The sequence below is a fragment of the Kryptolebias marmoratus genome, linkage group LG11 (genome assembly GCF_001649575.2).
Source record: "Kryptolebias marmoratus isolate JLee-2015 linkage group LG11, ASM164957v2, whole genome shotgun sequence".
In the NCBI taxonomy this organism is placed as follows: Eukaryota; Metazoa; Chordata; class Actinopteri; order Cyprinodontiformes; family Rivulidae; genus Kryptolebias; species Kryptolebias marmoratus.
In genome coordinates this window covers 18,473,359-18,498,634 of record NC_051440.1, presented here as the reverse complement: position 1 = coordinate 18,498,634, position 25,276 = coordinate 18,473,359, and the positions used below count along the sequence as shown (strand labels likewise).

Genomic DNA, 25,276 nt, shown 5'->3' with positions numbered 1-25,276 from the left:
CCCCAGGCTGTGGCTTTGACGGGCCACCGAAACGGAGAGCTCAGGATGGCTCTCTGCCCTGCACCACTGTGCCTGCATCGCCACTTAGGTTTGGGTTAATGTGAATAATTACAATCAAACATCATCCTGTACTCTGAATCTGGCTACAAGGTTTCCTAACACCAGAATAAAATCTATCACTCTGTCCTGCTCACATTGCAAATGTCACAGTTAGTATTTCTTCATTACTTTCCTCCTCTCCTGGGCTGATCCGTTGCACCCACTCTGCCTCAGGACACACACTTTTTTTTTCTGTTTTAACACCACCTATAAAAATGAGTTGAACAAAATGATGACAGCGTTTTGGGTTACAGTACAAAAAAAAAGCTTGTCTGTGCAGATTTTCCAGTTTCTTTCCATCCTTCAGTGCTTTGCTTCCATTTAAGGGCAGCCTGAAAGAAGGATAAAAGCTCTTTCCAACCAGCTGTGTGAGTGCCAAGAAGAGAGTGAGCAGACAACCGATAAAGGTGACACTTGTACCTAAAATGCAACGCAATAATTATATTCCCGCTGGACTTATACGCTCTGAGTGTTCCTTTTGAATGAAACTACTCAAGGTTTTCTTCTGTTTGTTTGATGGTTTGGTTTGCTGGGGAACCTTTTGGGCTTTTGCCTGGGGAAAAAAAGAAGACATTTGTAGATGTCACCTTGAACATATGGTGTGTATTTTTAGTCCTTTTTACAAGGAAACAATTAAAATAATTATTTCAGCTCCATCTGTTTCTTTTCCTGCTGTTGGTGGCGTGCAGCGCCGCTTTGTGTCTTGACTGCATTTAGAAAAGCCGTTGGAAAGGACAGACGACTCGTGTGGATGACTTTCCAAAAGTGGATCGGGAATACCTGAGCTGGGGGGAGTGTAATTGCTGAAGGGGGGGTTTGCAAACAAAAGGACCTTTTGACACGGCAAGGAAGGTGCACTGAAGGTTAGATCCACGGAAAGCGATACAGATCGGTCATTCTTTCTGTCCCAGCTGACTGTCCTTCAGGAATATTTTGAAGAATCCCTTCGTCGAGTTTGGGCTTTCATTTGTGTTCAATCAACTGTTTTTCATATTGTAAGTAATACTTTTTAGTTCAAAAACTGCAATTAACCAATTTAATTTGCATTTTTATTAGCTGATTTTATAAATTGCGACAACAAACTACAGAAAAACTAAATAAAAAGGAAATTTCAGACGACACAACAACGAGCTGTTGAGATCAAAGCATCAAAACAAAAGCTGTCGTAGCGTTTAACACAACGCACAAATAAATAAAGTGCAGACATCAACAACATAACATGCTGTGCAAATGTTTTTCACAGTATGTCAATGTCAGACAAACACTGCCTGTTATTTACACAACAGAGTGTATTTTTTGTTTTTGTTTTTTTGTGCGGAATGGGGACTAAATTGTAAATTATGTGAGAAAACAAACAGCTGTCGTATCGTAAACACAACCTGTCCCTCTCCATTGTGTCGGGAATCTTCTGGCTCGTTTCATATTTTCAGTCCTTCTCTGTTTCTGTTCTCGTATTTGGAGCCGAGTTATTCTTTCTGTCTTCACTTGTTCTATTTAATTCTCTGTACAAAAGCAGGAAATGAGCTGAAGAACATCTGCTGGCAGATGTTGTTTTTTTTTCCTGCACCTCCAACAGTTGCAGTTTGTAGAGAACCAGAAGTGTTACAGCCTGGTGGACCTGACCTGCCTGGAGTCTGTTCTCAACAGGATTGAACTTTAAATTTATGTTGCTACCTATAACTTGTGTCTCCTGGTGGTTTTGTACCGTATCCATTGCTTTTAAATGATCCATCAGCCGTAACAAGCGTAGGAGCCTTCTAACTTTGGCCTTGATTACATCCTGCCTCACCGCTTCCTGTTTTTCCTTTCTGTTTCCTCCTCAGTGAATTGGCCAGAGGGGTTTCAGCTAACCTGCATCATTCCAGCCTTGAATAATGTTGGGGCCAACACACCATAACCGGCCCCCTCGCTTCTGACCCAACATGGAGCTCAAGGTCTGGGTGGACGGCGTCCAGAGGGTCGTGTGTGGGGTCACAGAGGCGACCACCTGCCAGGAAGTGGTGATTGCTTTGGCCCAGGCCATCGGTAATTAGTCCAATTTTTAACCGCTACAGAAAACACACCTGAGACCCAACCTGTCCTCTAACCTTTTCTAGGACTCATACTGTGACTTTTTTTTTAGAAGCTGACACAATTTTCTGAGGTCATAATGAAGTAAATGAGGCGTGCTTTGGTTAAAAAAAAACTCAGATTGGTGAAGCAGCTCTAGGTTCCAGTTTTAGGTTGTGGAGTGAACTAGACTCCAAACATTTGTTCCACAAAGTTTGCTCCATTGTTGAAAACTACAAACTTCCAATCCTTTAAGCACATTTTTTAATGAGACTTTGAATTTTGGTGCTGGGACTTTTACAGAGGGCCGGACCAACAGGCTAACCCAGTTCTGCCAAAAATAACACTTAATAACATTTGGCTATAAATGTGATTTTCATTACATTTAGCTGACACTGAATCTGGACAATAAGATCTGAACTAGTCATACTGAGAATTTAAATTATATATATTTAAGTAATGAACATTCACCAAAACATGTTCAAGTTTTTGCAGCGATTCAAACACCAGCAACAAATCACTAACATAAAGAAGCTATTTCTGTATTTCTTTCCCCAGCCAAATAAATCTGGTCTTTGTGGGGTTTGAACATGTGAGCTGAAGTGACGTTGAACACCTGAGGTAGATGTAAGGACGGCTGCAGGGGATTGTTGGTGACAGAGGATCTGTGTCTGGATTTGTTGCCTTCTCATGCGTGGAACGTTTTCTGCTTGTTTCTCTTTTCTCAGATCACGTTAACCCAGCAGAGTTCTGATAAACTCCCCATCGGAGAACAGCTTACTGTTTGTTGCTGTCTTATGAGATATCACAAAAACTCTTTCTGACAACGTTCTGTTCTCCTCAAGCTAAGATCACCGTTTTGTCACAGAGTTCAGTAAACAAACACTCAGAAATCATTATCTTGTTTAAAAACTCTACGTTTTGACACGGTGATAAAGCTTTCACAAACTGTTAACGCTACGAGTGAACTAGTGCGCATACAGGAAGCACTAAAGAGCACCGTGTAGAGGTTTGAAAGTAAAAGGAGAGATTTGGGATTTGTGTGCAGAACGATTGAAATTTGATTTGAACTTGAACTTTGAAGAGTTTTGTGCCAAATCCAGAACTCCTAAACCAGCTCACATGTGACCGGCAGCATCATTCTCAAAGACGTCCATTTTCCTTGCAGTAATGTTATCACGATCACCTGGTACTTATTTATTTTTCATCCAGTTTTGGTCACAAGTCATGTGCCTAACCAACCCAGATTGGAAACTTCCAGTCATCCAGTCAAACACTAATCGATTATTGGCTCCTTAAACTCCTTAAACTTGCAGTTCATTTGTCTGCGTTTCTCCTTAATGGGATGTACAGCATCAGGCAAAAAGGTGACAGTGTTTTAATGGGGCAAGTATGACTCCTTTGGCTAGAAATTGGTCTAGAAAAGGTTGATAGTGTGATTGGTTCACTGCGTGTTGGACAAACCCACATCGACCCTGATTCCTGGATCAGTGTGAGTCATTATTGACCTGACTGTAAAGACTGTGATGGGAGTAAAAGCTTGAAGGAGGCCTGTAGAGTAAATAAAGTAACTGTGGTGTTTTGTGGCCTTACTGATGATTCAAATAAATGCATTTATTGCATTTTTTATAATCTAAATTAACTGTATCGCTGCTTATTGAAATATATCATCAATGTAATTTCTGAGGTCCAACAAAAAGCCTCAGGAGAAGCTGAAGCTTGGTGGAAATAAGAAATAATGGCTGAGATGAAAGTCGTATTTACTTCCAGTATCAGAAAATCTGAACTCCTCCTTAATGACTCACACCTAGAGTGCCCCAGATAAAGTGGTTGGGAGGGTTTTTGAAGATTTTTCCAGAGTTCGTAGCGACTTCCTGAAAGAAGTCTCCTGTGCTGGTCTGTCCTCCTTTTGGGTGTTTTTGTAAATATGTTTTTGTAAATCTCTCTAAAAACAGAAAAGGTCCCAATCACTGTTTGAACCTTGATTGTTCATCAGTAAGAATAAAATTCCACCTCTTTGAGTTGGTGAACAATTTTACGAACGTGTCGGCCAAATGATCATGTGACTGTGATTTGTACATCACACCACAGACGGAAGAAGAAAAAAAAAAATCAAGCTCTTTCATCAAACACACTGCTGCGCATTCACCAACCCCCAGCTTTAATCACAGTTTAAGTCTCTCTAAAATGCCAAGCTGTAATTTTTAAACAGAAAAGAGGTCCTGATGAAGTAAACAACTGTCATCTCTCCTGCCTACATTTTAAGCTCCTGCAGAGATGCAGTGGATCAGAATCGGGGGCTATTTCAGTACTTTCTTGGATCTAAGCACCCCACTTTCCCTTATGGCTGCTTTAGAAATGGGGGAACTTGAGCATAATGTATTGACATCACTTCCCACTAAGCGCAGGGGAGGAGGAGGGAAAGTCTGACTCATCCCTTAGTCAGCTGCCAAACCGTGAAAGCAGCACTTCTCTCAGAGCCCCCTCATCTGCCTTTTCTTATTTAACACATAGACACCATCCTAAGTGATTCAGCATCAATATTGATCTTGTACTTTGACATTTAAAACGCGCTGCTGTCTACACACCTCTAACGGTGTTCGTAGGATTTTCTTTTCAAAGCCTGAAGAAAGGTCCCCAGATGTGAAAGCGATGCTCAGATCTACAAAATAAAATGTCTGTGCTGCAGATCTGTGTTGCCTACATCCTCTCTCGTTCGGTTGCTCTGGATCTCAAAAAACTTTAAGGCTCTCGTTTCTCTTATAAAAATCAAAGTTTTATTTAAGAACCACAGTCAGAGAAGGTGTGTGACACTTTAACCTTCAACCTTTCATTTAGGAAGAACAGTTACTTTGAGGACATGATTGTTTTAGGCTTGAACATTATTTAAACTCGTTTTACAATCCTTGCAGTGTAGTATCATCTACAATCATCAGTGTTGGTTTAAAATCTTTATTTTTTTAAATGTTTGTTTGCAGGTCGAACAGGGAGATACACTCTAGTAGAGAAATGGCGAGACACCGAGCGCCACCTCACCCCCCACGAGAGCCCCGTGGCTTCCCTGAACACCTGGGGTCAGTATGCTGGTGACGTCCAGCTGATTCTTCACCGCACCGGCCCCTCGCTGACCGAGCGGCCCCCCTCAGAGGGCCCCCCGCTCAGGGGCCCCGAGCGTGGGTTCCATCGTCAAAGCCTCCCTCCTCTTGCGAAGCTCCGTCACCCCAACGACGGCTCCCTCCACCGCCACGAGCCGCGCCGCAAGTCGCTCACCTTCACAGGCGCTCCCCGAAGCCTGAGGGAGATCCTGGGGGGAGGACGGGTCCCGGAGCCCAAGGGCAAGCGAAGACTTCTCCTGGGAACTGGCGGCGGTCATCACCACGTGGGGCCAACCATCGGGATGGCTTCCCCCGGCCTGTGGGCCTGTCGCATGGAGGACCTGGTCCGACTGGTCAGCCTGCAGAGAGAGACTCTGAACGTGCTGGAGAGGAAGCTGGAGGCCTACGAGGCGGAGCTCCAAGCCTGGGCTGAGGGGCGGGGGGGCCGAGGAGGTGGGTGCACTGCGGACCTGGGTGGAGGCCTGATAGAGGAGATCCAGAGGTTAGAAAAGCACCTGAGGAAGAATGAGGTGGAAATGGAGGAGGAAGAGTTTTGGGCCACTGAGCTGCAGATCGAGCTGGAAAGTGAGAGACAGCTGGAGGAAAGGCTGCTGGAGCTGCAGGGACGACTGCAGAGCTGCGAGCGGGACATCGAAGACAAGCTAGCAATAGTGCAGGTGGGCCATCAGGAAAGGTTTGATAACCAATCTGGAAGGAATATTTGAATCTTTCTTGTGATATGGGTTTAATTTTGGAGGTGATTCATTTCAACTCTGTCTTCTCCCCATCAGGGAGTGGAAGCAGGTCTGCAGGAGGAGAAGCTGCAGAGAGAGCATCAGGAGAACCAGTGGGTCAGCGAGGCCGAGGCCCGGGCTCAGCTCCTCAGGGTCAAAGCAGAGTTAAAGGCCCAGGAGAGGCAGGCCATCCAGCTGGAGAGCAGCTGCAGGGCTGTGGACAGATCGTTGGGACAAAGCAGTAAGAAACTGCAGGTGGGATTTCTGCATAAAATGGCCGCTCATCACCCTGTGGTCTTTTCTTTTTTCACCGAATAATCATGACCCATGATGCACTGTAACAGAGCCCATTAATCACCTGGGATGTAACTAAGCTGAATCACCACCCTCCCTGGTTCTGAATTATTGCTCAAACCTTTGTCTGTTTACTGGTCTTAGAGTACACACTGTGCTGTGCAAAAGTCTTAATCCAGCACAAGTTTCTTTATATTTCGTTTCCAAAGAGTCAGACTTTTTTGTAGTTTTTGGTCTTTAGCGATACATGAGCATTTACTAGTTTTTAGACCAATTTAAAATAAATAAATAAATACTTTTTTATTTTAAAGCTACAGAGCATGAAATGAATCATCATGTGAACAATTCAAGTTACGAGCATGACACGCTTCTGCAGAAATGTTGCTAATACATAAAGTTACGTATTTATTAGCAATAATTATAACAATATACAACTGGTGATGTTTCATAAGGAGGGTTGATGCATGATTTGAGTCTGTATATGCAGTATATATAAAACATTGAAACACAGAAGTCTTTATTCTGAGGAATCACTTTGGTTTCTGCTGGTTTCTTGAAGGATATGCAGCAGGAGCTGGAGCAGCTGACCAAAGAGCTGAGGCAGGTCAACCTGCAACAGTTCATCAAGCAGACCGGCACCAAGGTCACCGTGCTGCCAGCCGAACCCACCGAGGAGGACGGCACCAACAACAGTCCAGGTGGGAGGAATGAGAAACCGTTTCTACTCATGTAATCAGTTGGTTTCCTCTGTGAGACTGCACTTCAGGCTTTTAGTGCCGCTAAATGACAGGTGGAGGACTGATTGGCAGGACGGTGAATGAAGCGTGGCCGATCCGACCCAAACGGATCAGGTTAGAGGCTCGGTGGTCCTTGAAGGAAAGCTTATCCCTCGCTGCCTTTCATGCCAGAGTTTTAAACTAAGATCATCTTATGTTGAAGAACGACACGGTTGTTGCAGTTTAAACCTTAAAAATAACGTCATGTTCAATTACACGTAATGTAGCGAGATGTCACACTCAGAGTACGTGTTGCGAATGACTGTCAGCTACTCCCTCATCAAATTTTACATCAGTGTCTGTAAAACTGACATCTTTGTAGTAGCTGATGTTGATTAGCTGTGGAGGCTAAGTGAATTGGATCGACTCCCAGCGTGTTTAGTTGTAGATCTACGTCCAATAACAAATTTCTGAAAGTTTCACTAAAATCCATCCAGTGGTTTATGAGATATTTTGCTAACAGACTGCCAGGGTTGACTTGAAATAGTTAATGGAGCACACAGAAACTTTGTCTGCCTTCTCCTTTCAGCAGCAGGTGATAATTATGGTATTCAGAGTTCAGGCTGTCTGAAACTGAATCTTGCTCTTTGATTAAAACGGTAAGCCTTACATTGAATGAAATGGCAGTAAAGTTTGTGTCGTTGTGCCGCAGCCGTTCTGTCCATCAAGGTGCTCATTGTTCTGTGGCCTCATTTCTCCACAGCCTGCTGAGAGTAAATGACTCAGATCTGTGTGTCACTTTGTGATTCAGTGAAATGAGGAGAAAATGGCTGCAATAAAAAGTACACGCAGTACAGATTTATTTATTTATTTTCAGTTTTTGTGCCAGTTACCAGCCCCATGCCTGCAGCTGCCTGAGAACAGCGCCTTCATTTTGTCTTCCACCCGTCCGTCACGCTGTCCCCCTGACGTGCTCAGTAGTTGCTGTGATGGTCGCCTCTGACCGCAGCACTTTTTCCTACAAAACACCGTCAGGGAGCTGACACACACGACGAGAAAACTGTGCTCAAAACGAGGCAGGAAAGGCGGATAAGAACCAATGAAAACCATTTTAAAACTAGTTCATCGGCTGTAACGGTTGGGTGAGCTCTAAAAACTCTTAGGTTTAATATATGGTGCAGTGTTGGTTTAACAGTTCTTGTGTTTTTGCATTTATTTAAATCGAAACAGCTGAAATCATGTCAACGTGAAAATGTCTGCAGCTGTTTTTGTACTCAACGCAAATGTTTTAGTTGCATCAGGCGTCTTGGTAACAGTTCATGGCGATAGTTTCCAATTATGTGAAGCAATAACTGCGTGATTACCCTTTAGTAACCTTCCAGTTTATGTGGGAGATGAGGAAAGGCCTTTGTGACTTACCATAAAATTTACTTCATTGGATTTTTTTTTTTTTTTTGTCCTTTCTTTTGCAAAGCTCAGTTTTGCCCCCTGGTGGCGCAGTAAAAGAAGTACATCAGATAACCTTACACAAGGCAGTGTGTGACAAACAATGGTTGAAATGTGTTTGTTTATTAGATTTGTCTGGGATTTTAGGATTTATTTTCTGGAGCTTTTTTGTTACCAAAGAAATTTAATTTGGTCAAATGTTGACATGAAAGGAAACGTTCTTTCTTCCCTTTGTTTCCTGGTCAGATTTGGTTCAGCTGACCGGCTCACTGAAGCGTCCCGGGTCGTCCCATCCGGTGTCCGGCCACCTCCGTGTCCTCCACAGCCCTCTCACCTCGGGTCTGAACCCAGAGGGGATCTACGTTTGACCCCAGAGCTGAAGTGTGAGTCAACAGGGCGCCTTGACTATGCATTCTGTTTTGTTTTTTTTTAACCTTCAGTGTGAAGACGCCGTGAATAAACAATCTCTGAAGAGAAGTTCCTGAGCACTTGGTGGAAATAAACAATGACTTGCAGTGATGGCATTAGATAAAAAGCAGAGACGGCATCACATTCTGAGGTTCACAGGACTCTCCTGAACACCCGGCTGTTGTGGACTTTCTTCATCAACACTTGATGTAGTTTTACTTCAACACCTGCTGAATGATTTGCATTCTTCTCTCTTTAGCATCTTGATTAAAAACTTGCCTTTCAGACAGTATTCTTAAGAATTGTGCTAAATGTATGTGTATTATCTCTCCAGCATTAATGACTGTTTCTAATAGAAGTGAAGGATCCACTTTGTGTCTGTTGTAGAACTGTGAACAATCTTTTTCTGTGCTCCGTTTGTTCAAGTCAAAACTATGCACAAAATGCTTATTTTTATGACTGACGAATGTTTCGGTCCATATTTACCAAAACGATGGCTTACTGTAAATGTTTAACACTTTTTAGCTTTATGTAGGGAGTTTATTTTATTACAAAAAGGGTGCGTATACAGTTAAAACAAAACGCAGTCACTCGTTCCTGCAGTAAAAGCTGCGTATTAAATCAGTGTTAATAATCATCTGTAGCTGAATTTAGTTTGTTTAAAGACCTACAAAGTCTTTTTTTTTTCCTGAATGTATCACGTTTGTTTCTCCTAATGATCGCGTGGCCAAAGATTTGCAGGTCTTGTTGCATGACCGTGTTGGCCGTATGTGAATGTGCAGAGTACTCCCAGTCCGGTGAATCGGTTAGATGAGCTACAAATGATGGCATGTCAAACGGTTAGTTACCAGCTGCAGAGTGACTCGGTGATTAAAACGGCCTGTGTGCGTTTGTCAGCATGCATTCACACGTAGTCCGAGTAGTCAAAGGTTGGCAGCGCCTCTTAGACCGTAGACAACCAATTGATGTGTGTGTGTTTGTCAGTATGTGTGTGTGAGTCCAAATAGCCAAGGTTTGAAGCCTCCTTTTAGGTTGTAGTTCAGCTGCTAAACCCATCAAAGTGCCTTACATCCATTCCACAAATGGTGCATTCAGATACTGTACAGTAAAGATTTAGTGAGAACCTGAGGGAATAATAATCCCGATCAAAACATCAGATTTTAGCTCTGAACTGCAACAGATAACTTCAGCATGACACGAAGAAACTACCATTTTTTTCTGTTAGTGTTTTATAGAAACGTCGAAGGAGACGCTTTTATTGCTCTGAACTTTGCCACTGTCTTGTTACTACAAACCTACACACTATGAAATGTACTAAAACTGAAGATTTTTTTTGTTTTTGTCATGCATCACATGTGTACTGTAATTTGGATCAGAACTGTCACGTAGTTGTGGTCACTGTTTACATCTTCATACCTTCTAGAAAACTCTAAGATGTCAACTTTAAATAACCTGTTTTTTTATATATTCTATTTTTTTCTTGCCTTAATCAACTGCAAATTGTTGACTGATGTGTGTGTGTGTGTGTGAGAGTGAGTGTGTGGCTGTAACAGGCTGCTGATGTGATGTGAATTGCATGGTTCAATAAACCATCTGATAAACTCTGCTGTCTCATGACTGCTGCTTGGTGTAACGGGATAAAAATGTCTGGATGGAAGTGAAACAGAGTCTGCTCTGCTGCAGAGATCCGTCTTTCCACCAGCAGAGGGAGACATTTACCCACCGGTGGAGCATCAGCAGGAGCCCGATTCTCTTAGATTCATAATATCTCTTACAGTGGTGCATGGCTTTATGGATCCTTGACCATTTTTCTTAATTTCTTTAAAATAATTGGCTAAAAATATAACCAGAATGCTCAGCTATTCTAAATCTAAACCATAAGTAGCTGGTTAAACAACTAAAAAAATTATATATTTGTCATTAACCGGCAGAGGAAACGGGTTTAAAATGACACCTGTGTGTTTAAAAAGGGAGTCTGTAAAACTCTGCTGTTTTATTTCTTTGTGTAACTGTTGCTCAGTTCTGAACATCTGAGAGTTTTACTCATCTCTACCAAACAGCTTCAACTACGAGACATTTCTTTGCATTTAGTGACTTTAAATATTCCAAAACATGAACTACAGTTTATTTTTTTATGAGTTTAAGGTAGAAAAACAGTAAGTTGTTGCTGTTTTGTTCTGTTCACAAGTTGTTGTGTTTATCACGGCGGTGTGGATGGTTTATTGTGTCGCTGTTGTAAGTTTGAATCTCAGCTGTGACTTTTAGATTGAGACGTTTTTATGTTTTTCTCTGAGCATCTGTTTGTCTCTTCTCTGAGAACTGTCCTCCCTCTGTCCCATCCTAAATGTGAGTCTGTGTGTACAGTTGTCTGTCTCTGTGATGACCTGTCCAGGGCGTCCCCTGCCTCTCGCCTGCTGACTGATGGAGACAAACACCAGCTCCCCACAACCCGGACAGGAGAAGCAGGTAAAGGAAATGGATGGATGCATAAAACTAGATCTAAACCATGATGCTACCACCACCGTGTTTCATAGCTGGAATGCAGTGTTTCCTTTTGGAACTGCACAGTTTATGAAAACTTTAGCATCATAACATCAATAAGTCTGCTGAGAACCATAGTCTGTTATAATCTACGTGTCATTCATTCATGTTCAGCACGCCAATAATACCTTTGGCCAATTCTGTGGACTCTCTGAGCCCGTGACGAAAGAAAACGTGGGCTTTTGCAGCTGATGTTGACATCAGAATGAACAACATTGTTCTTGTGCAACCCGACTTTTGTTTCTGTCCTGTTTTTGCTTTTTGCTCCCATTTGTCCAGAGAGTATTTTCCCAGCAGCCTCCTCGTCTTTAACTGAGTGCAGAAAGGCACCGACAGAGAGCAGTGTCGGATGGAGATGCACGATGATGAACTAAGAAACAACAACATCAGTTGATCGGAAGCTTCTCTGAACATACAAACCTCTCAGGGTCGTCTTCGATGGTCGTCTCCACTTTGGGGGAAAGTTTTCATTGTAAGCAGCTCGTTTCACTGTGGAGTAATGAAACTTCAGACTTTTTAGAGACATATTTTTTTCTTTTTACCTTTTTCAAAGAGCATCAACAACTTTTTGTTGTTGTTAAACTATCTCTTCATGATACACATTTAAAGAAGTTTTGGGAAGTTCCCTGAACTCAAACTAAAACTGAAGCTTGTCCCACCGACTGAAAACACCTGATTCTAATTTCATTTTTATCTCCTTTTGAAGAGGAAACCTGATGATGTAGAAATGCAGAAGGTGCAGAAGGTTTTCCTGAACCTTTTCCGGCGCCTCTGTTCCTGGTCGGGAGTTTAAAAAGCAACAAAAACTAATCGAACTGTAGCGTTTATAAGTATGATGTTTGTATTCTGAGGAGCCGAATCTTAAGGCGACCCACACAAACCTTGAGAACGGTAAATAGTTTGCTCTGTCTGGACTTGCATGCTGCTGAATGAGAATCAAAATGACTGATTTTGATCCTGCTTAAAGCTTCGGATGAGTTGGGAGGAGGCCCTTTTTGTTTTCCAGCCGTCTGACCGTAACCTTCCTTCCTCAGCCTTTTATCACATGACTTCAGTTTAAAACTTCGGCTTACTGCACATTCTTCGGCTGTGACCCGTCAGCTGATTGTCGAAACACCTTCCATCCCCTCAACCTTCGGCATTGTTCTTTTTATGAGTCTTCTTTTTTTTTTTTTTTTGAACCAGTTTTGGTTCTCGTGACCCATTTGTAATGGATTCACACAAGCTGCCTACAGTCGTGCAGACACAAACCGTGAGCGCGGAGCAAAAAAACACCTGCAAAGTTGAGTTTTTGATATTTATTTTACAACTCATCAGCAATAATTTAGAACAGCGGAAAGCATCAACGAAAGGTGCAACAGTTGTTTAGTTAAATCTTCAAAAAACAAAAGAGAGAGAGAGAGAGAGAGAGAGAGAGAGAGAGAAATTCATAGACTTCTACAACACTGACGAAGACATGTTTACTTAATGGTATTTATTTGCAAAAAAACTATGTACAAACATACATGCCACTTTGATAAGAGACGCGAGGCGAAATCAGCTGACTTAAACTACAAAAGCGTTTTAATGTCTGCCAAATACAATGACGTTTGTGCCGGTTTAGTCCTGTGTGAAAGGTAAAAAGTTCTGTTCCATTTTGGACGGAGTCTGTTACAAAAAGAGGCCAAGATTAGGTTCTTCACATGGCGCTGATGAACACAGTTCCTTTCCCAGCTCTGTCAGTTTTTCATAACGACTGCCTGATGTGAAAATGGGGCTTAGATTTTTCTTTTTTTAAAATATTATTATTATTCCCCCTGATTTAAGCAGCATGTAGGAAAACTGGGAGGATTTCTAAATAGTCGCTTTGCTGCGTGAAATCATCGCAAAGCAACTCGGATCGTCTGGATGAAGCGGAATCATATCAAGACATCTCAACACAATAGAAAGTTTCAAAGAGAACTACAGTGATTAACTTTCAAAATGACAAACTGGGGGGCAGGGGGCAGGGAGGGAGCAGAATAAAGTGCACTTAACGCCTCATCCTACACAGAAACTTTTAACAGCTGAGGAAATACAGGTACATTCAATATCAAGGATCTCTAAGGTGCTATCCTACAATGTTTCCTGGAGGTCCAGGAGGTTCCAGAAATGGTTCGATTAGGGAAATGACAACAGTCTGAAGAGGAAACTTCCACTTCTTCTGATGGTCTCTTCTTACCAACACAAGCAGAGGGAACTTGTTTTTCTTTAATGAGGGGCATCCGGCGTTACACCTCTCCCCTCATAAATTCATGATTGTTAAATTATCTTTTTATTTGTGGTGTGCATGTTGGGAAGCAGGGACAGTAATGTGTCCCCAAACCAGCCTGCCTCCGTGCAAAGTTAGAGTGAGGTAATGAGGATTCTCCTCTGGGCCCATTTGGAGCCCATTTAATGAATGAGACTACCTCCAAGCTAATATTTACAGTCAGTCTGCCAGCTTGTTACAGACAGAGGTCAGTTAATGAGGATTATACTGCACTGTTGTTGTTACGCAAAGGTTTTTTTTTTGTTTGTTTTTTCTTTTTGGCACCAATGCTGCCATGTCAAAATATTTTATCAAAGAGGATTTAAAAAAAAAACTCACTCCAGCACAACACAGCTGTGAAGTGTCAATCATTGGTCATTCAGATTGTTTGTGCAAAAGGCACGCGCAGTCCCAATGTTTCACCTTTCTGTTGTCGTGTAAACAGACTTATTAGCTGCTCTGACAGGCGGGAAACTGCTCCTCGTGGGGACTATTCTTCATCTCCGGGGACGCGTCGCCCGCGTCGCCCTCCCCGTCGTCGCTGACGGGACTTTCCTCGAGCTCCTCGGCCGAGCCCGCGTCAGCCTCGTGCGCTCCGCAGCCGCTTCCGGAGTCCTTGGGCTGCGGCGAGGCTCCGAGGTGCGCGGACAGGCCGGGGAAGGCTGCCGCGGCCGCCGCGTGCGCCGGGTAAAGCCAGGGGAACGGAGAGGCCAGAGCTGCCGCCGCCGCCGCCGCCGCCGCGGGGTACATGTACTTCTCCAGGTTGCTTTTGTCGAAAAAAGGCATATAAGGCGCCGCGGCCGATGGGTTGATGAAGTAGAAAGGCATGCAGATCGGTGACTGCTGTCCCACTGAGTTTATTCCCATCAGAGAGTTCATAAACGCCACATCTGGCCTGGTTGGCTCCGCGCCTCCGATCCCATTCCCGGACCAGCACATCTTAGTCTTTTTGGCCGCCCTGTCGTCTCCAAACTCCTGCTTCACCTTCGCCGCTTTGGCCCCCGGAGCCTTGCGCGCGCACTCCTTCTCCTTCCCGTCGCTCTTCTCGGCCTCCCCGCCGTAGCCGCTGTCCGTGTCCGTGTCGTTCTCGTTCAGCTCGCTGCCCTGGGTCCTCTGGATGACGGGGACGCAGTTGGCCTGGCCGTCGGGCTTCTGCGCGTCCTGCGCGTCCCCGGCGGAGGGCAGCGGGTGCTGCAGCAGCGGCGGCGGCGGCGCGTCGGGCTGAAACCGCGCCAGCGCCTTGTGGAGGTGGCCGATGAGCTGTGCGCACCGCTGCTCCCTCGCGGTCCAGTTCTCGAACTGGCTCAGGTACTGCAGGACCTCCTTGGCGCAGGTCTGGAACCCGGAGTGGAACGCGTCCAGGTCCGCGTGGACAGGGGACTTCATGGAGCGGTCTCCTGGAAAACAGACAGACAGAAGTGGGCTGCCAGATAACCATTAGATCACAATCTTCACAGTTAAACGTGTTTTTTTTTTGTTTCCTCCATGCTGCCTAAGTGATCTTTCTTCCAAGATTAAGGTGAAAAAAGTTACTTTCAACACAACCACTGTTTCTGGGAAGGTTTGGAAGTGAACCAGATCTCACCATTCTGTAGAGCAATGATCTTCTGGTGCTGCTGCTCGGTGACAGCAGTCAGCGCGTTTAAATGCTTCAGCGTCAACTCCAGGACGACAGCTTTCTCCAAGTGTCCGAGCGTCTGTGGAGGCAAAACCGTCAGATTCAGCTGTCTGCTCCTGCCCTTTCATAACCACTCTCTGAACAAGACAAAGAACTCAAATGAATAAGCTCTCACCGAAAGCTTTAGATGTTCTGGTAACAAATCCTTCAGCTGCCCAATACATTCGTTGATTCTGTCTCTCCTCTTCTTCTCTATCAGCCGGTGCGGCAACTTGTACGCGTCCTGGTGGCGCCAAAAAAATACAAGCATTAAGCAGAAATATGACCCAAAAGTTTACAAAAAAAGTTAGATTCTTATTGGATTAAAGTTTTTTAATCAAACAGCAACTGCGCACACCTTCCCACCATCCTCCCGCTTTATCCCTCTTTTAGATTTGCACATATACAGAGGAGGGAAATCCACCCTGAAGACAAAAAAAAGGAGACGAGACGATCAGCCAGGTTGTCAGGATGGTTCAGTTTCTCACACACACACAAAAAAAGCGGCTCTTACCCCAAGAAATCCGCGTGCTCCATGAACTGCCTGTCCTGTAAGTGCGGGATCCTCTCATCCATCACTTCTTCTCCGCCGCTGCCGAGTCGCTTCTGAGCTGCTTTTTTTCTGGAGGGGGGAGGGTGAGGGTGGGGGGGTGTTTGCTGTTCCTGCGGCCCCACACACACAGACACACACACACACGCACTGGAGGGAGGCTGAAGGGAGACGGTGTAGCAGAGTGTGCGTCCTCCGGCGGAGCTGCGGATCACACTGGTGTCGGTGGAAGCCCGAGCTGCCACTTTGCGAAGCTGTCGGCTCTGTTTTGTTAGAGCGCACGCGCGCCTCTGGTCGGGGAGCAGCTTCCGTCTCACGTGTAGGCTGCACCAGCACAAAGTCCAGTAATTAGACCCTGCGTGTGTGTGAGTGTGTGTGTGTGTGTGCTATAACAGCCGCTGTTCCTATAGCGATGGAGCCGTCAGCAGCTGAGTGTTCTGCTGCAGGTGCGCTCACAGAATCAGAGGCGACCCTAAAAACTTACTGTACTGATTTAAGAGCAGCTGAGAGGGCTGTTCCCAGGGACGCCACCAAGGGGGGGCCACCCTTATAAATTTGTCCCCCCACTGCCCCTTTTGGCCAGACAGTTTTTTTTCCACTGAAATAGAGAAACGCTGGAATGACCACCGACGGATCTTGGTGAGATTTTTGGCCACCATCTTGAGAATTGTTTTGTGCATTGCTCCATGCTGTTTAAATGTTAAAGCCATTGTGTATGCTGTGCCATCAGTCCAATAGGAGGATTCCAATAGCATCCTTATTTTACTTAAATAAACATAGATCGTGCATGTTGTGAAAACAGAAAGTTCTGTAACGAGCCTCCCAACAAGCCCGGTTAAACATTATCGTGGGGGCAACATGCCAACCGGACGCCTTACCACTACTGTGATAAAATGATCAACTGCTGTAATCATTCTAACCAGACCAGAACATAGGTGCACTTTAAGAAATTAAGTACTTTACATGTCTGCTTAGTCTAACCAGAGCTTTGCTCCAGTGTCAAATTGGAGTCAAATTCACTTAAATTACTAACTTAGAGAGAGGCTATAAACATGGGATGGGCTATATGGCAAAAATCTTAAAACACTTCTTTTTTTATGGTAAAATAACAATTACAGTTGTAAGTTTTAAATGGATTTTTGACAAGTTACTAAACGATGTATCCAGACTGTTTTCCAATCTGTAAAAGAAGCTGTAAAATAAATAACAGGGCATTTAGGCAGAATAACATTCCTGAACAGAATTTAATCAGTTCTGGCAGCTGGAGTAACTTGTGGAAAGTACAATGAACTTTTAACAGGAGCATTACCAGACTTGAGACGCTTTTGTCTGACTCAAATATTTTAAATTGAAATAAAAGGTAAACGACAACTCTCCAACCCAGAGTCTGTCCTGAGCGGTCAAAGGCTGCATCAGTAAAATGGTCAAAGCCCACATAGATGGCTGTTTGTCACTTCTCCGGCACGCCTTTCCCCACTGGTGATATCGATCTGGTTCCCTGTACTGGTTTGGGAAACTGAAATTGACAATATAAAAACTGACTGACTGAGATGCACTTTTCATGACTCTTTGGGACGGAAATGGCTCTGCTCAGCGCAAACAGTACATAGTAAACATCTAGTCTCGATGCTAGCTGCACACTTGTTTTTACTATTTTGTGACCTTCAAATATACCGAATTACACAACTGTATCTACAACATTTGAGTTTTGTAATATGGGCCAAGTGTTACTGACACTAATAACAGCCGAGTGTGTTTTCTGTGCATACCTGTCAGTACGCTGCAAGTCTGTCCCGCTTGAATTTGGACTGAAAAAGTCCTGAAAACTGAATAAACTTGCAGCTCTACACAATTACTCATGTTTCTGAAAATAATACATTGAATTAAGCATTGTAATAGTGTGCATTTTTTCACTTTAGCATAGCTATGGTTTGATTCATGAAATGTTTTATGTTAGCAAGAAACTATGTACAAACATAGATAAACACAGAAAAGGTCACATTTTCAATGATTTATGAACTAATACGACATAATACTCACTGATGAAAAGTAATGCCATGTTCTGGGACGTGATGGCTCCAATAATTATAACAAATAATGGAAAATATCGGATGCCAAAGACAAGTTTAGGTTTATGTTGCCATTCTGGCAGTGTCTAAAGATGCCCACATTGGTACATATACAACTTCTCAAAATGGCCGCTCAAACTCCTATCTTTGAGGAGATAGGAGGGGCTGGCGATTCCAGTGTTTCTCTTTTTCAGAGGTCTTATCCTCCTGATTCTGGAGCCTGGCTGTTCCACTGGGACACAAATCATTAAACCGTCTGACACACCAGGGTGAAGCCAAGTAAATAAATAAATAAATAAACCGTCTAAAAACAACAAAACTCCTCCTGAACTCCTCGGCGGAGATGTTAATGTGGAGCCACGCAGCCGGTTGCTGTAAGTTGCCGTGGGGGTCTGAAACCTGCTCAGCCGCCAGCTGCGTTCTCCGTAACCATGGCACCGGCTCAGCTGTGTGCACAAACACGTGCGTCGTGGTTCTTCATTAATCTCAACATGAGCGACACTCATCTATAAATATGCCAACATTTACCCCCCCCCCCACCCCACCCCCTAAAAAATGAGTCATTCCATTTGTTTAATCAAGAACATTTGATTAGAATAAAAGGCAGAAGTTTAATTATTGACTTGGGGAAGTTTGTTTTTGAAGTCAGTGACACCTGTTCCTCTTTAGATGTTCCAAAACACCTGTTTTAACGTCCTCACATGCCTTATGATCACATTACTCCTTCCTGTTAGTCATGTGACTTTTCCTGGCAGGCAGCATATGTCTCTGTTGTGTAACAGTGCTGACAAAGAGTGATCCAGTCACTCCTGCTCTCTAACCAAGTGTGACCTCTTCTCTTAGCTTCTCATTAACCTGCTGGAGTTTCTCTTTTTGTGTCGGCTGTACGGGAGAGAAACACTCCCGTGTCGTATGTTAGAACCCCCCCTTCGTGTCTTTGCCGCCTCCCTTCCCTCCTCTTCCTCCCCTCCTCAGTATGTTGCTCGCTCTATATGTGGCACTAGAGCTGCCACACAGAGGAATCCGGTCCAAATGTTTTCCATATTAGTTCAGAGCCGTCTCTGTTTTCAAATAGCAGATGAGCTGGGCTTGGTGAAAAGCAGGCAGGGAGGGGCAGGGAAGGGGGGTGAGGGGGGGCAGCCAGCAGTCAGACTCACCCACCCCAAAGAGTGTAACAGGAAAAAGAGCTGAAGACAAACAGGGAGAAGAGAGTGAAAGGCAGGAGGAAGAATGGGACAGGGACAGAGAGGTTCTAAAGACAAGAAGAGCAAGGAAACGAAGAGAGATGACAGCCCAGCACCAGAGGACGGTGCTAAGTGCAGAGTGTGTCGTTTCCCTCTGCTCGTCGCCCTGCTGCAGCTCCTGTTGGGGGTGGCTGTCACAGCCGTGGCCTTCCTCATGCTGGCTATCAGCCCCTCACTCCTGGCCAGGGAGACGCCTCACTGGGCTGGGATCATTGTAAGCTCTGGCTCTGTCGACAGCCACCGCCTTGCATGGAGCATGAACCTCATATATTATACATTGCCTGCATGACCCTCAGCTCTGTCACTCTGAGTGATCACACGGATTCTCACTCACAAATAAACCACCATCTGAATGCGTACACCTAAACCTCTGCTCCGTCCGAGGCGCATGACTCTGCCTGCACGTTCTGCTGTTTGTGTTGTGAGTTCAGGAAGTCCTCTGCAACTTGGCAGGCGAGCCAGGACATCCAATCCCAGCACGGCATCTTCAGCTTCTGAACACCTTAGAAAGCCTTCTCTTATTTAATATGCATACTTAACTTTTGCCTTCCTTCAAACCCAAGTGCATTTATTATTACTGAAAACTGCTTGACTGAAAGCTGAATTAAAGGAGATTTGCATAGAATAAAGTTGCATTTATAGACTCTAAGAGGAATCTTAAAGTCAGTTAGACAGTAAATGAGCTACAGACAATATAAGTATGAAAAAACTTAACACAAAAAGTATCTGAATTGTCAGCTTTTGTGTAAAAAATGTAAATCCAGATTAAAATTTACAATCTCTTTCTTTGTCATATAGGAACAGGAATCACCTTTTATAATGTAAAATAAAAAGGGTCAATTTTCCTGATCCCCTTTGTTTGGCATACAACCTTTTGGTCACAAAAACATGTTCCTGTTTGGTCTTGTTCCAGCCTATCACTGATGCCATCAGCTCTCGAAAACATTCTTGGACACCAACATCCCGAGTTAGATCCTCACGAGATTCAGCCGAGTGAAAAACATTGAGGTCATCAAGAACTTTCCAGAGGATCCTTAGTGCTTAAGAACCTGAGAAAAACAGTCAAATAAGATGCCGCACGTTAGTCACAAGACTCCGATTGCACTGAGGAGATAGAGTGTGAGTCTGTGTGTGAGAGAGGAGAGAGAATAACAAAGTAATATAATCAGATAGCAGCTTACTCACTGATGAATCATATAATATTAGGAAACATCTGGGAGAGGATTCTTATTTTTATACTGAGCCTAATACAATGGCACCAAGGTATAGTCAATTAAAGCTTATATTAGGACTAAAATGCAATAAAAAATGGTGATTTTGATACATTTGAAATGGCTAAATAAAACCTAAAGCATAAAAAGTGTTTCCTGTTTCTTGCAGATGTGTTTAGTTTCCATCCTGGGTTTCATCCTCTACTGCATCAACTACCAGCCAGACGAAAGAACATCTCTGCAGTTCATTGTAAAGGTGAGTTCACAGACAACCTGACGGAGTTTCAGTCAGGTTCGAGCCTCGGCTCCTCAAAAATTAAGTCTCTTTTAATTCACCAAACACCGAGGTAACCTAAGACAGGTGACCTGTGCAGAGAACAAAGTTTTATCCTCTTACACACAATGTTAGCTGCACAGAGAGAATAGAATTTAACTGCATTCCTGTATAAAAGGATCTAAGTGCATTCCTGTATGAAAGTGCTCCGCAGGGATTCCTAAGCAGCAAAGGAGCACTTTCATTAATGCAGCTTGATTCTACAGCTTAATTAGTCCCACAAAGCCTGAAACTGGAATTTCAAGACAATTAAAATCAGTCTACTATTGTTTCCAAAGATCGCTTTTATTTTTCATTTTTGTCTGACTCTAATGTACACACCATGTTTAAATATATAAATACTGGAGGACGTAAGACTCCTTCAAAGCACTTTAGCTGAAGTCCAAATATTCAGTATGATGCAATACAGTATAATACGATACCATATTATATGATATAATACAGTATAACAGTATTGTACAGAACATTAAATAATTCAGTATGATAAAATACTGTACAAAGCTTTATTATACAATATTGTATAAAACAATACATTTAGAGAAATTTGTTTTTGTTTCTGTGCTGTCCCAATATCTTATACAATACAAACATACAGTAATCCACCAGGAAGTCATATTATTCAAATCCAAAGAATTAAAAAAAAAAGTGTATAGCTTGACCTGTACCACAGAGACAAATTGCACACATATTCAGACTTCAGAGACATTATTTAAAATCACGGTTAAAGTCAGGACAACGTTTTTTTTTAATCATTCGGGCCACATTTAAAGACTGTATCTTTCACCAGACAGCAGGAGCTCATTTTCAAATAAAGGACGTCCAACAGGTCTGACAAAACTTTCTGTGCCTGTTGGAACAAAGACTGCTCATAAATGTCCCGAAGGGAGGAACTGTAGTCCTTCCCATCACCTTCATGGCAGGCTGCACCGACACGCAGCAGCTTGGACTTTACCCACGCAGAGACATTTCCATATTATGCTGCCATCCCGTTCCCTGATAATGCTCTCCATCACAGCTTGATAAAATGGAAACAATGTTTTCTGAGCGACACTGAACTCTCTCAGAGTGCATAAAAAAGTGCAGCCTTTAGTTGTAGCACGACTCAGGCACTTGTATGAAAACTGTTAATTATATGTACACCAGAACAGCTTTCTTCGGCCCTCCACACAAAAGTGCTTCAGCTGATTGATGTAACTCATTCAAAAGCTTCTCTGGTTTTTATTCTTGCTTAAAAATTGATGCCTTTGCAGTCAGCTGTCTCAGTTGAGTCAGGATCGAGCCGGTCCATTTATACGCTCAAACAGGACATCACACAGTAAACAGGCTAACCAGCGTTGACTGTAGTTGTCCATCCATCCATTTTCTTTTACCCGCTTTTTGTGTGTGATAGGCGGGGGACACCCTGGACAGGTCGCAAGTCCTTCACAGGGACATGGAGACAAACGAGACAAACAGCCATTCACGGTCTCACTCACACCTGGAGACAATTTAGTGATGAACCAATGAACCTAACATGCTTATTTTTGGTCTGTGGGAGGAAACTGTGCCACCGTACCACCAACTATAGTTTTGTTTCTACCAATTGTTAGGTTTCAAATGATGAAAGTTTTTTTTTTTTGGTTAAGCTCTGGTTTTACATTCATCTCCTTGTAGCCATGCCTCAGACCTCCCAGCTGTTGCCAGTTTCACATGAACACTTCTGCAAATCGAGTGCTACTCTCGTCGCTTGCATAATTCCAAGAGCAGCACGTCACTGAAGCTAAAACGCACCGGTGAATGAGGGCTCCTGTTATGTAACTGATGGATTAGGATGAAGATTTAGTGTGTTTGAGATGGAACAATTGCATAAACAATACAAAGCCCGTGTTGCATTTTACACATGTATTTTTAGACAGCCTCTGCTGTGCAGAACCCTGACACGGGATGTGCATTAAAGGTGGTTGGCGGCTGTAGCTGCCTGCCACTGTAACCTGTGTTGTGACTCCTTTGTGCTAAAAGCTGGGCTCCCATTCTGAGGGTCAGACCTTGCCCTGCGGTATTGTGGGTAATCTCTTTGAACTGAATTGGCAACAGGCACTGAGCCAGAATGTCTGTTTTAAGCCATAGTTTTGGCACTCCTGGGGTAATCATGAGACAACAGAATCAAGACAGATTAAAGTAATAAAAAAAAACCCTGCTGAAATGAAGAAAATAGATGCTTTTCCTCATCCAAGCTTTCAGAGTTGAAGTTCATGGTCTCATAGTGCTTCTCTGCCCCCTACAGCTCCTGTACTTCGTCCTGTGCACCACCGGCCTGGTCATTTCCGTGCTGGTCGTGGCGTTTGCTGGACACCATCACTCACAGAACCGCAGCCTCGCCTGTAAGCAGGAAGGAGGAGACTGCGTGTGCGTGCTGAATGAGAGCGACCCGATCGCTCGCACCTTCACCTACCAGGAGGTCAGTGACTGCAGGTCTATCACGGAGACACTTCCTTTGTACTTTCTGATCCAGATCTTCTTGAACCTGGCCCAGGCGTTAGTCTGTAACGTGGCCGCTTTCATCATGTGGAAGGATCGCTATCAGGTCTTCTACTCTGGGCTTCAGATCAGCGCTCCCTCCACCCAGCTGTGGCAGAGAGTTTAGAAAAAAGGGTCTTTGGCTCTTTTTTATTTATTTCTTTGGTCTGTGCCTTAGTGTGTCAGTTACAGGCAGGCGAGAAGTTAAAGGAAATGTTTCAGAAGAGATGGACTGTTTTAAAATCTAATTAACCAACACAGGCTGAACATCTTTTATAGCACTCAGTCAGTATATATTTTAGTTATCAGAGCAGCCAGTGACCCTTTCATCTCATATGGATGACAGGTAGCAATAAATATTACTAGAATGTACATAGTACCTAATAAGTACTAACCTACTGTCTATGAACTGGGTACTTACCGGGTACTTACCCATACATACTGGGTATTTCCCTGGTTCTTACCAGGTAAGTTCCTGGTACATACTGAGTACTTACTGGGTACATACCTGTGATGTTGTATTTGTTTTCACTCTGTTGGGAGCGGTCTCTTCCAGGATGGGTGTCTCCGTCATATATAGGCAAAATCAATACATAATACAAACTGGTACATACTGGTTATGTAAGAGTAATAGTATTTTGTTTCCCCTTTAACTTCTCATCTCTCTGTGCATTAACATGTATAGTGCTTGTATTATGATGGGGTTTTTTTGCACACATTTTGTATAACAAATAATAAACTTTGTATTTGCCTAACATGAACAGAATAAGATTTTAATTGGACACTGTTTCCTTTTTGAAAAACAAAACCAGTTATTTCCTGTTTTGAGTTGTCTTGACATTTATATGCTTTTGTAGGTTCAATGCAGTGCTTGAAACTAGTATCACTGATTTGTTTTGTAGCTCAAAAAATGTGTACTTTTGCACAATTTTGGGTGGTTTTAGTTTGTGAGATTTACTGATTAGGATTAGTTTTTCCAGTGATGCTTTAGGTGGCATACAGGATCTCTGCAAACGATTTGTGAAGATTTTACTTCAGTTTTTTTTTCGTTCAGACTGCACAGCGATTTACTGATCTCAAGTTAGTATTCACAAATATCAAATGAAGTTAAATTGTATATCCTCAAGCTGTGGAAAAGACTTTTGGGCAATAAAAAGGTCAAATATTAAAAACAGCAGCAGATACCTCTGTTCTTTCTCTGGTAGTCTTTTTAAGCTTAATCTAATGACATTCTTTATTATGTTGTTGGTTTGTAATAAATAAATTACAATAAAAATAAGTTTTTAGCTCTGTTGCTTACAGTTTGTGTTATTTTGAAACAACAACGATGTCCTTGATAAACCAATTCACAGCAGCAAAAGTGTTTTTCAGTTGCAAAATCATTGGTAGCAACAAATCCTTATCCTGTCATCAGTAACAGTCTGAGCAGACCACACTTCATGGGACTGGAACCAGACTGAAACTGAGCTCTAAGCTGCGAAGGTGGATTCCAAGCCAGTAGCCAGCATGACTCAATCAGCCTGTAGGAGGCAAACTGCTGCAGCCACAAAGGGAGGAGGAGGGGAGGCCACGAGCTGGGGGGAGGAGAGGGGGGACTCAGACAGGCAGCTGGAGCCATTACTCAGACGGGATGAAGCAAAAGGTAGGAATCAGGAAACGAACCGTTTTTAACTTTCTCCGTCCTTCCCTGGTGGCCCGACAGCACTTTAAACAATCTAAACACACACACGTTTGTTCTATAAAGGGGGAGTGCAACCAGTGTGATAGTACACCTTGTTTTTCATCTATTTCTGATAAATAAAAGGATTTCATGACTAAAACTGACTTTTAATACATTGTTTGTTTCGTGGTCATGTTCTTCTTTTAGTTTGCTATAACATGTGTGCTTACACATACACACATGCAGTTATATATATATATATATATATATATATATATATATATATATATATATATATATATATATTTACTGTGCAAAAGTTCTGAGCCATTCAGCATTTCTTTATATTGTGCTTCCAATGAGTCAGGCTTTTTGTAATTTTTTTCTTTCTGGTGGTATTTTTG

General features: G+C 43.3%; 3 protein-coding genes across 3 annotated transcripts in view; 2 read left to right on the top strand and 1 right to left on the bottom strand.

Annotated features, from left to right (window-relative positions):
- The window catches only part of LOC108239918 (ras association domain-containing protein 8), a 15,601-nt gene extending 5,156 nt beyond the window's left edge, over window positions 1–10,445 (top strand). The window contains exons 2-6 of the mRNA XM_017422968.3: window positions 1,923–2,124; window positions 5,127–5,920; window positions 6,035–6,232; window positions 6,831–6,969; window positions 8,680–10,445. Of these exons, the coding sequence (XP_017278457.1) occupies window positions 2,022–2,124; window positions 5,127–5,920; window positions 6,035–6,232; window positions 6,831–6,969; window positions 8,680–8,801 (1,356 nt within the window). The 5' untranslated portion in view covers window positions 1,923–2,021 and the 3' untranslated portion in view covers window positions 8,802–10,445. The remainder of the gene's footprint in view (window positions 1–1,922; window positions 2,125–5,126; window positions 5,921–6,034; window positions 6,233–6,830; window positions 6,970–8,679) is intronic.
- Window positions 10,446–12,665: 2,220 nt separating this feature from the next.
- On the bottom strand, window positions 12,666–16,261 carry bhlhe41 (basic helix-loop-helix family, member e41). The gene is made up of 5 exons (XM_017422963.3): window positions 15,823–16,261; window positions 15,667–15,733; window positions 15,445–15,552; window positions 15,237–15,348; window positions 12,666–15,048 (listed from the first exon to the last, which is right to left on the bottom strand). The coding sequence occupies exons 1-5, from the start codon at window positions 15,882–15,884 to the stop codon at window positions 14,102–14,104; spliced, it is 1,296 nt and encodes a 431-aa protein (XP_017278452.1). The 5' UTR covers window positions 15,885–16,261; the 3' UTR covers window positions 12,666–14,101.
- A 2,807-nt stretch (window positions 16,262–19,068) lies between these two features.
- Window positions 19,069–24,502, top strand: sspn (sarcospan (Kras oncogene-associated gene)). Its single transcript, XM_017422973.3, has 3 exons — window positions 19,069–19,385; window positions 20,552–20,638; window positions 22,980–24,502. The coding sequence occupies exons 1-3, from the start codon at window positions 19,158–19,160 to the stop codon at window positions 23,337–23,339; spliced, it is 675 nt and encodes a 224-aa protein (XP_017278462.1). The 5' UTR covers window positions 19,069–19,157; the 3' UTR covers window positions 23,340–24,502.
- The last annotated feature ends 774 nt before the right edge of the window (window positions 24,503–25,276 follow it).